We start from the raw sequence: 12,263 nt of genomic DNA on the forward strand, positions 1-12,263 counted from the left end.
GCATTTTGGCTTTGGGCGCCACTTTCTCACCCTTATTCGAACGCTGTATGACAACCCTGTAGCGCGGCTGTCTATTAAGGGCTATGGTTCTGACTTCCTAATGATACGCAGGGGCACGCGTCAGGGATGCCCCTTGTCACCTCTCCTCTTTATTTTGGCCTTGGAACCGTTAGCCTCTAAGATTCGCCTTAACCCGAATATTCAGGGTATACCGTGCGGGGGCATGGAACATAAATGTGCCCTCTTCGCGGATGATATCTTAATGTTCATCTCGAATCCATTAACATCTCTCCCTAATTTGCTTAAGGTCCTGACGGAGTTTGCATCCCTCTCTGGCCTGCGGGTCAACCCCTCAAAGTCCCAGGCTTTAAATTTGACATTAGAGGCGACAACACAGTCGGCTCTCAAGGCCAATTTCACCTTCACATGGCAGGAACGGTCACTACCATATCTGGGGATACACCTTACATCATCTATTGCCACTTTATACACACACAATTACCCACCCATATACAAACAACTTCGGGAGGACCTCGCTCGCTGGTCGGTTAGCCCTCCATCGTGGTTCGGTAGGTTGAATACAGTCAAAATGAATATCTTGCCTAGACTACTATATTTGTTTCGCACTTTACATGTGATGCTGCACAGGTAAATAGACGTACTCTCTTCACCCCAAAGCTTAGAGGTGGACTAGGGGTCCCTGATTTGGTGAAATACTATCACGCGGCTCAACTCGCTCACTTAATTCGCTTCCACTCCCAAAATCCTCACCCCATTTGGATGCGACTGGAATCGGCCCACTTACCATTTCCGATACATCATGCACTATGGTTAAGGGCCAAGGACAGACCGGGGGTGCTCTGCCCCACTCTGTCCTTCTCCCTAGGCATATGGGACAGACTTTCGAAAAAGACACAGTTTTAAATCCCCCCACGCGCCTCTGGCACCTCTGTTGGGCAACCCCTCGTTTCCCCCGGGCCTGTGTCCCTCGGCATTCGAGTGGTGGACAAACAAAGGCCTCCTTCGGCTGGCAGATCTGTGTGATCACCGTGGATTGCTTACTAGGGACCAGCTGCAAGAAAAATACTCCCTCCCGAGCAGTGAATGTTACCGCTATACCCAAATTTCTCATTATGTAGCCTCCCTAAAAAACAAGAGTGACAGCACTACCTCCACGCAAATGGAGTTTCTATGTCGCATGGTGGACAAGCAAAAGAGTTACATATCCTCGATCTATAACATGTTACACGATGACGACACTAAACTTCCGTACATGCGCCTCTGGGAGGAAGATCTAAATGATAATTTAGACCGCACTGAATGGAATACCCTAGCACAATCTAACTCCAAATCCATCCTCAACACCTCTTTGATAGAGGCTAACTATAAGGTGTTCCTCCGCTGATACATGGTCCCGGTCAGGTTGGCGGCGGCAGCTTGTACTGCGTCCCCCGACCGTTTCCGGGGATGCGGACAGGCGGGTACTGTATTCCACACTTGGTGGACTTGCCCGAAGGTAAGACGTTTCTGGATCCACACGTATAATTTAATCTACTCATTGACGCAGGTCAATTTAGTTAAATCCCCCCAACAAGCCTTGTTGGGAGGGCGGATCGAGGGGGAGTCTAAACCCACTAAGCGCCTTACAGCTTTTATATTTACAGCGGCTAAAATTGTGATAGCCCGCTCCTGGCGCTCGCCTGTTATACCGCTAGAGCTGCTCAAAGCCAAGCTGACATGGATCATGATAAATGAACAGATGGTGGCGCTGCTTAACGATAAAATGCGCCAATTTGATAAGACGTGGGATCCTTGGCTCAGATACTTGGCAGGCCCCCATTGAAGGGGGGGTGCTATTGACCTCCACAGGAGCTGGGGGAGGCGAGGTAACCTAATGAGGGTGGGCGGACCCCCCCTACCTTTTCTACCCACCGCTACTAATTTCTCCTTCTATCTCCTTCCTTGTTATTGCTTGGGCCCTCGTGGACCACTTGACTCCCTTCTCTCTTCCCCTTCTTTCATCCTTAGCTTCCCTTCTCTTTGCTCACTTCTACCCTTTCTATTTTTGTTTTATTCTTTTTTTTTTTCTCCCCGCTTTATCGTTCTTACTCCAATACAGTGCACAGCCGGAGAGCCGGTGCCCCCCCTCAGTTTGGGGAGGGGGGCCAAGGCCGGGGGTCGGGGACCACCTCCCTCCTAGGGCGCAGCATGTTCCCTTGAGGGGCGCCGGGGGGGGGGGCTCGGGCCCCTGGCCAACCTGGCGGCCGACTCGGGGTTCAGACCTGACCCTGACATGGGCTGCCATTCCTAGTATTATTCTGTTTCTGTTGCATTTTTTACACCGGCTATATCTGTGTCAGTTGTGCCTTGATTTATATTATGAGGATGTTATGCTATCTTTGTGATTATATGACTAAGCCTTATGGGCGTAAATTGCACTGTTGTACACTTTGTTTACTTTTTGCAAAACTTTAATAAAAAATATTGGAAAATAAAAATAAAATAGAAAATAAGAGTGAAAATTAAAATAAAAAAAAATATGTAAAACTTATACTATTACCCATTTTGTAAAGAATTTAACTGGGTGAGATTTAATAAGAGTTACAAATGGCAAAAAATGCAAACTAGTGATGACATATGAAAAAATGTTTACAGCTGAGGAATTATATATATGCAAGTATTGACTCTAATTACTATGATGGTTCCTTGGACAGCCACACGTACGTTCTTACATAAAAATAAGCATAATTCCAATTCCTTCCCTTTCATAGAAAGGAACATACAAAACACACTGTGTCAAACCCTAACTATAAAAATTTCCTTTAACAATAGAAACAACCATTGCAATATTACATAGTTAAAAAAGAAAAACTGAGTAAGATAACAAGGAGTTGCCCAAAATGATCTACACATGTCTTCAAACTGTATCCCACTTAGAATGCATTAAGGTGAAAAAGCAAGAGACTTTACAACTACTTTAACGCCTATATCAACAATAGCTATGCATTAAGGTAAAAAACCTTCTGTGCTTCAGCTGCCCCCTTTAGTTCCCCTTTTTCTTACCTGAACCCAATAGTTCCATCGACGAGCATGAGCCCATCGGCTCCAACTTCTGTCTCAGGCCTTCATTGGATAGATTGATAACAGCAGGAGCCATTGGCTCCTGATGCTGTCAATCAAATCCAGTGACACGGGGTCAGGGCTGAGTCCTGCTGTCTGTGTCAATGGACACAGCAGCGGGACTCGTGAGTGCACATGCGCGGGTGCCCCCGTGGAAAGCGGCTCTCAGTAGGGGCACCCAATGAAGATGAGGAGCCAGGAGCGCCGCCGAGGCACCCCAGAAAATGAGGTTCAGGGCTGCGCTGTGCAAAACCCTTGCACAGAGCAGGTACATGTAACATGTTTGTTATTTTTAAGAAAAAAAAAAAAACCTTTACAATCATTTTAACATCCTAGTTGACTTTAAGTTCCAGTGGGCGGTAGCTCTGCAGATCGAAAATCCACTGGGTTTCCCTTCTCGATATGCTTCTCTTCATATTGCTACCTCGCCAATGTGGGGTATATTTCTCAATAGCGATTACTTCCAATGTGGAGGGGTTCTTATGATGACACCTACAGAAGTGATTCGATAGACTGTGTCCCACAAACCCTTTCTAATGTTAGACAGGTGTTCACCCACCCTGATGTTTAGAGTACGTGTGGTCCTCCCAACATACTGTAGGCCACACCTGCAGTGAAGCAGGTAAATCACTCCTCTAGTATGGCAGGTGATAACATTTTTTATTTTATACTCTTTAGACGTAAACCTAGATTTAAAGGTGGAACTTTTTAAGGTTTTGGAATTGAGACAAATATTGCACATTGAGACAATATTGCCAAACACTGGTTCCACAGGATTATCTATTGGATTAGGTGCAACCATGTTTCTTGGGGAACGTGCCCTCCTGAAACTTGTATGGTTTTTCTGAAAGGGTAGATCCTAAAACCCGGTCCCTTTTCAAAACTTTCCAATGCTTGTTGATGATCTTACTGACCCATCTATGTTGATTGAAAAAAGTTGTTATGAATGCTGTCTCAAAATTGGAGTTGTTCTTCTTTGCTTTTTTCTTAAGGATCAATAGATTCTTATAATCCAGCCTGGCAACCGATTGTATGGCTCGTTCCAAATCAGTTGGATCATATTCCTTTTGAAGGAATCTATCCTTAAGTACATTAACTTGTGCATTATAATCCTCAAGCTTTGAACAGTTTCAGTGAATTCTTCTAAACTGTCCCTTAGAAATAGCACTTAACCAGGTGGGATGATGGCAACGATCTACAGAAATGAATCCATTTCTGTCCATGGTTTTAAAGTAAGTTTTAGTAAAAAAAAAACCATTACCCTACAATGAAATGACCAAATCAAGATGGTTAATGGAAGTATAACTATAATTGTACATACATTTAATACCCCAAGTGCTAGAATTGAGATCATCCATAAATTCATGTAGGGAGATCTCACCCCCCATAAAAGCAGGGCATCGTCTATATAACGTCTCCAAAAAAAGACTTTGGAATCCCTATAAAAACAAAATGTTTTTATCCTCCCATTGTGCCATAAAAAGATTGACGAGGCTGGGGGCAATATGTTTTACATATTTTTATTTTCATTTTCACACAAGATTCTGTGCTAGATTCAAGCAATCTATCTGTAAGTGCGGTTCTTTATTAATAAATACGGTTTTTAAAAAAATAATGCACTATTAGTTTTCCATTTTTATCTCCATCCCTACCTGTGAGCTGTGAACCTTTGACTGTCCAGGCAGGGTCTACAGAGACAGTGATACAGATGGATGCCTTTCAGCTGAGGGCTGTACACATGCCTTTTGACCATTGAGGTCTGGTAAGCGGCCATTTATTGTTTGAGCACGATCGTGATGCATTCAGCACTTTGAAAGTTTTGGAATAGCATCCTTTCAGCTCTCTACACCATTTGGGACTGTTTGATTAAACAACCTGCAAAAGAGTTCTTTTTGGAACTTTTTTCTGTATTGGAAATTTTTCATTTTATTATATTTTATTTTGTAATGCACATTCAGTTGTGTTATTATATATGTCATATTTGGTATTATAGTTTGTTCACATTGTATCAACTGTTGATGTGTTGCTTCACATGTTGAAAAGTATTAGCGACCAGCTGTGCACATTTTTATAGAGCACTAGCATTGTATTTGTGAGCTTTGGTTTAGCTCCATTCAGTTTGTTAGAGAGCGCACTTTATTTCATTTTACTAATGTCCTGGTGTGCCTACTGAATTTTGATAGCGGCTTTCAAAATACCCAAACTGCAGCTGCAGGAGGTGGCAGACATGGCCACCCACCGAGCAAATATCTACTGGTTCATCAGGAACTGGCTAAAATGTACACAGTGTATGGCCAGCTTAAGATATCATCTTGTTCTACACAAACAAATTGTAGCTTGTATTGTACAGGTGTAAAGATTTGCTCATTGCCACAGTGTTTATAGAGAACATCATATTATCCAATTTTTAATCTGCTAATTATTATTATTTATTTTTCTTTTCTTTTATTATTATAATTTTTTTACTATTGTAAATCCGCTATTGAACAATAGTTGTCTTGTGTGGATATATTTGCTGCATGCTAAAAAAGAGGCTGACCTGAAAATCATTAGACATTTAAAGGATTATGAGAGACATGTAGTAGGCAGGCAAACTCTGCACATCTATCTACTCCAACCAATGTTGACATTTCAGTTTCGAGCATGCCAGTTGGTTGAGACACCAACCAAGTTCTTATATTGTAGTGACATTAGCTGCAAGATATCTACAACTGATGTTCCAGCTGTCACTCACTATATATATATATATATATATATATATATGAGATGGTTCCATTCTTTTATATCTTCAGTTTTTTTTACATTTTATATTACAGAGCAGAAAATGTAAGACTCAATGATGCTACATTTATCACATGCAACGATCAAGTCAGTGATTCTATCCACTAGCCCTTAATTTTGAAATGTCAATTTTGAATGAACATACCAATTTAAAGATAGGACAATGGGAGCCACCATTGTTGACTTGTTTTTTGAACGTCCATGAGCTCCAAGGCTGTCAAATATATACTTCACTGATGAAGAATAAGGATGCACATACCAGGTATCAAGGCCCTGATATACAACATGCTTTTTGCAGATTAATAACTAACCGAGTAGCAAATGAAGGATCATGATGTGCCTTAAAAAAAAAAAAAAAATTCAAGAATAGCAGCTTATCAAATGTACAATTTAAAATGGTGAAGGTTATAGAGCAGGGGGTCATATTTCTAACTATATGTGATTTTATGGGTATTTAGAAAGAAAAGGGGAAATCAATCAAAGGCAAACCGAGGGGAAAAATCTTTCTGACCCTAAAAGAGTTATTTTGATCCAGAAAGTTGTTTAAATATCAGTAGAATGTCCTTTATAAGGGGGCGACCTGTGAAGTCGCGTGCAGCGCGACTTCGGCACGACTTGCACGGACTTCATAACATGAATGTCTATGCAAGTTGCCTCCAGGTCGCCCTGAAGTAGTACAGGACCCTTTTTCTAAGTCGGAGCAACTTGTGTCGCTGCTATTAGAACGGCTCCTGTATTACACAGTGGGAGCGTGAGGACCGCGACTTGTCAGGCTGACAAGTCACCTGACAAGTCGGATCAATGTGAATGGACACTCAAGAGTGCGCATCGCTAGTTAGTTATTTGTTTAAATTCCATTGGTGATTATGTCAATACTGCCATTCTTCAGCTCAACCAGTGTATATAGTTCCCTTTTCCTATACTAAAGTCTTATTTCTTCCATTTACAACTGGTATCCCATCCTATAGTCATTATGATAATTTAGCTAAACCTTTATGCTGGCAGTGGAAAAAGGTTTGCTTATGAATTAAATATCATCAGATGTTTCTAACCTTTCAGTTAGACTTTGTGTCTAGTAACCCCATACAATAATTTACCAGCTGTCATTATGGTAGATCTGTTTTATCAAAAGTGGTCATGTGCTGAATAGCAAATTTATGTACAAAATGTCCCAGAGTGAGTGAAAACCCATTCTTAGACACTTGTCCCTCTTGAAAGATTCCCTCTACCTTTTGTTCTGGGGACAACTCCCGGAAATGTTGGATCTCCACTCGCTTTCTTCTAGAGATAATAGTCACCAATTTAAATAGATGTGTATATCTACCCAATAGGAACACAGTCAGTTATAAACACTTGGGAGATTCTAACCCTTCCCTGCTGTATTCAATGCTAATTAACAGGGTTTACCTAAAGATACACATTAAATTATGAAAAACCATGTTGCTCAAATGTATTTACATTCTGGAATATTTTTCATTAAAGATTTTCGAAGGGCAAAATGTAATATCATATATTCATGTATTTCAATTATTTCTAGCCTACTCATATTAATCTAAATGATCTTGAAGTTTGGAATCTTACTTTGTGAAGATCCCCATGCATTTACAATCCTTGAAGTCTGTAACATGTATTCACTAAGCTTGCACTGGAAAGGGAGAAACACTGCATACTAACCTGGCCGAAAGGTAACAAAATGGCTTCAAAATGGCCTACCAAGGCCACGCCAGCAACGCAATTTACCCCAACCTAAGAGGCTTAATCATGGAGGGCAGTGCGAAATTCATCTTGGGCATGGCCTGGGTGGAGTCAGGCTGAAGCGGTCTTGCTGATTCACCTTTTAGGCCGGGTTGGTGTGCAGCAGTGTTTGTTCCTTTACAGTGCATGCTATAGAGCCGATAAATAGATTCCTTAGCCGCCTGCACCCTTGAGTAGGAGTCGCCAGAGATGATGGATTTTTGTCTGGAGCGGCACCACAAGTTTCCTAGGGTTACAATATGTATTCATTAGGCTGTCTAAGTAGGCACTACTTTTGCAAAGATTTCACAGAGCCTGCCTTCTGAACTATTAGTTGCTGAGAGGAGGTGTTTCAGGAGGTGGAGTCCGTACAGGAATCACTGCTTGCAGGCAACAGGGTACCATGGGATATGTATTCCTTAGAAAATTAAAATAATTGGCAGAAGACAAGCTGCAAAGCATGCTGGGATTCCCAGGAATTTGTGGAAAGAGATTACCAGTAGATAGGCAGCAATCACAATGTGAAAGATGATTTTTCAAGTAAGCTTATATTGGATTGCCAAAATTGTCTATTAGTTGGAATTGTTATTACAATGCTTATGGTATGAAATGAAAGCATATGCCATGACTATAGACCTCCTTTAAGGAGTGTAATACTTATAAAACTATAGTACCCTTAAAAAGGAAACACTTATTACTCAAAGCAGTATTGGAATTTTCAAGCAACGTGGTTTGTTGTATTTCATAATCCACCTTACCTACAATATGTTGTATAAGAATAGTTAAATAAAAAAAATGACAGTTAAAAAAAAAACAAAGGACTCACTGCAGCCAGTAACACATAGTAAACTGTATTGATGTAAATCTGTTGTCTAGACTATTAAGTTTACACCTGGTAAATTTTGGAAGTTGGAAGGAATGTTTCACTTTTTCTCCAGAAAGCCCTTTTAATCCTTGGTTTCCTGCAAGTTACACATGGTCCTTGCATCAGAATATTGAGCCTAAGGAACATATGGAGGCGGCTTCTCAACAGGTAAGACCATGTTAGAGTCGTACTGTGAATGCAGATTTGAAACCAATCCATTCACAGAGTTGGAGTGGGGTAGATGATGAATGTCCTCTGATAATGAGATATCTGCAGGGGAAGTTGCCGGATGCGAACCTGACGGCTGTGAAACAGTAACAACAGTTTTACTTTAAACATGCTTGTGCACAATATTGCAAATTATTAAAAAAGGTTATTACTGAATATATTGCACCATTAAATTTACACATAATATTAATGAAGGATAAAGTACAAGTTCATGCTTCAAGTCCAGCCCTCCACCTTCAGGTCCCTGCTTACCTCCTCTAATGGCTGCAGCCTGGTCAGTACAAATTTAATGCTGGGATGCCAGTGCTTACGCCTTTGCACTAACATACCATAAACTTGAATGGGACATACTATCAAGAACAACATGAAATTCAAGTCTATAGGATGTTAGTGCACTGACAAACCAGCATTAGATTTTCTCAGACAGCACAAGAAGCTGTTGGAGGATGTCTAATGCCCCATACACACGTGCAGATTATCTGCAGACTTTTGTCTGCAGACTTACCAAAACCATATAATATGAGGTCAAACCTAAACACTTTCAATTTGTATGCAATCCGGCAGGCCCTTGCACTACATAGAAAAGGTAAGTCTGCAGACAAAAGTCTGCAGATAATCTGCACGTGTGTATGGGGCATTAGGGGGTAAAGGTTGGCCAGCTGGTTGCATTGAGAGGTTTTGGTAGGGTGATTAGAAGGACTTTGCCCTAACAATAACTGTACTTTAAAGTGGTTGTAAAGGCAGAAGGTTTGTTATTATACAGTATCTCACAAAAGTGAGTACACCCCTCGCATTTTTGTAAATATTGTATTATATCTTTTCATGTAACAACACTGAAGAAATGACACTTTGCTACAATGTAAAGTAGTGAGTGTACAGCTTGTATAACAGTGTAAATTTGCTGTCCCCTCAAACTAACTCAACACACAGCCATTAATGTCTAAACCGCTGGCAACAAAAGTGAGTACACCCCTAAGTGAAAATGTCCAAATTGGGCCCAAAGTGTCAATATTTTGTGTGGCCACCATTCCTTTCCAGCACTTCCTTAACCCTCTTGGGCATGGAGTTCATCAGAGCTTCACAGGTTGCCACTGGAGTCCTCTTCCACTCCTCCATGACGACATCACGAAGCTGGTGGATGTTAGAGACCTTGCGCTCCTGCACCTTCCATTTGAGGATTCCCCACAGATGCTCAATAGGGTTCTGGTCTGAATCCATGGTTGGACAGTCCATCACCTTTACCCTCAGCTTCTTTAGCAAGGCAGTGGTCGTCTTGGAGGTGTGTTTGGGGTCATTATCATGTTGGATTACTGCCCTGTGGCCCAGTCTCTGAAGGGAAGGGATCATGCTCTGCTTCAGTATGTCACAGTACATGTTGATTTTCATGGTTCCCTCAATGAACTGTAGCTCCCCAGTGCCCATCAGCCTCTGCAGCAATGCTGGTAGAACTCATACGTCTATTTCCCAAAGACACCCTCTGAATATGACGCTGAGCATGTGCACTAAACTTCTTTGGTCGACCTGGGGCGGCCTGTTCTGAGTGGAACCTGTCCTGTTAAACCGCTGTATGGTCTTGGCCACCCTGCTGCAGCTCAGTTTCAGGGTCTTGGCAATCTTATTATATCCTAGGCCATCTTTATGTACAGCAACAATTCTTTTTTTCATATCCTTTAGAGAGTTCTTTGCCATTAGGGACCATGTTGAACTTCCAGTGACTAGTACGAGAGCGATCACACCAAATTTTAACACGCCTGCTCCCCATTCACACCTGAGACCTTGTAACACTTAACGAGTCACATGACACCAGGGAAGAAAAATGGCTAATTGGGCCCAGTTTGGACGTTATCACTTAGGGGTGTACTCATTTTTGTTGCCAGCTGTTTAGACATTAATGGCTGTGTGTTGGGTTATTTTGAGGGGACAGTAAATTTACACTGTTATACAAGCTGTACACTCACTACTTTACATTGTAGCAAAGTGCATCTCTTCAGTGTTGTCACATGAAAAGATATAATAAAATATTTATAAAAATGTTAGGGGTGTACTCACTTTTGTGAGATACTGTATATTAGGTGGAGCTGTGAGCTTCTTTTCAGATGTTTGCTAGGGACTTCTTTGTTCCTCTTTTTAAAGCGGTACTAAAGTCATACGGCTTTTTTTACCTTAATGCATAGAATGCAAGAAAACTCTTTCAGTAGCTGTTTCCCCCCCCCCCCCCCCCCTAAATATTTACCTGAGTCCTGTATCTATTCAGCGCTGTGCTTGTCTGCAAGTCTTTTCTGTACTCTTACCTCTCTCACAGTCTTGGTTGAGAGCAGCCGGAGTCTTTGGCTTCTGCTGCTGTCAATCAAATCCAATGAAGAGGGCATGGGGCCAAGTCACGCTGTTTGTTTCTATGGACACACACAGCCTGGTTTAGGAGCAGGTCTGCACCTGTGCTCCCATAGGAAGTGGCTCATTTTATTCACAAAAGAAAATAGAAAACATAAATATTTAAGCTGAGAAAATAGCCTATTTTAAGAAAATAATGTCATTTTGAAATTGATGGCAGCAACACATCCGTTGGGACAGGGCAACAAAAACCTGACAAAGTAAGTGGTATTAACAAGGAGGAACTGGAAGAACATTTAATTAGGTTAACTGATTAAGCAACTAATTAGGTTAATTGGCAATAGGTCAGTAGCATGATTGAGTACAAAAAGAGCATCCTAAAGAGTCAGAGTGTCTCAGAAGTAAAGATGGGTAGAGGTTCACCAATCTGAAAAATTGCATCTAAAAATTGTCAAACAATTTCAGAATAAAGTTTCTCAAAGTAAAATTGCAGAAATTAAAGGGTAACTCCACTTTAGTGGGGGAAAAAATGGCAAATAAAGAAAAAAACAATATAGTGTATACAATTGTGGCACAAATCACATTGGTATTGAATGCTATTTAAAAAAATACCTTTCCTGTTCAAGCTGCAGCTGTTGTAATTTTCTTAAAATGCAATGCAATATGGCTACCTGGAGGTTTTCTGTGCACAGAATGTGTACTGACCACACCCCAGAAACATAATTTCCTGCTTGTGTGATTGGCTCACCAATTTTCTCAGAAGTCTGCCTAAGATAAAAGTCAGAATTTTGGCATCCCCTGCAACAAAAATGTAATTTTTGGTGAGATACCCCCAATAGGAACATTTCTAAAGGGATGCAGGCCCAGTAGCTTCCCTCATTAGAGCCCTGCAGCTGCCACAGCTAATAAATCATTAGGAAACCACTTCCATTAGACCCACTCAGCACAGAGGAACAAACAGTGATTTCTTCAGAACAACAAAAGGTAGGAATCTGCAACAAAACGTGTTAAAATGTACAGAGATCACCCAGAGGGGAATGTTTTTTTCTCAACAAAAGTGGAGTTACGCTTTAAATAGATCATTCTCTACATCACATCATATCATCAAAAGATTCTGTGAATCTGGAGAAATCTCTGTGCACAAGGGCTGAAAGGCAATATTGGATACCTGTAATCGTCAGACCCTCAGATGGCACTGTATTAA

At 41.3% G+C, this 12,263-nt stretch overlaps 1 protein-coding gene across 1 annotated transcript in view; it reads right to left on the reverse strand.

Annotated features, from left to right (window-relative positions):
• Window positions 1–8,511: 8,511 nt before the first annotated feature.
• TMEM255B (transmembrane protein 255B) overlaps window positions 8,512–12,263 on the reverse strand; it is an 86,606-nt gene continuing 82,854 nt past the window's right edge. The window contains exon 9 of the mRNA XM_082246008.1: window positions 8,512–8,804. Coding sequence (XP_082102134.1) covers window positions 8,637–8,804 — 168 coding nt within the window. The 3' untranslated portion in view covers window positions 8,512–8,636. The remainder of the gene's footprint in view (window positions 8,805–12,263) is intronic.

Source organism: Pelophylax lessonae (assembly GCF_965119305.1).
Source record: "Pelophylax lessonae genome assembly, chromosome: 2".
NCBI classification, from domain to species: domain Eukaryota; kingdom Metazoa; phylum Chordata; class Amphibia; order Anura; family Ranidae; genus Pelophylax; species Pelophylax lessonae.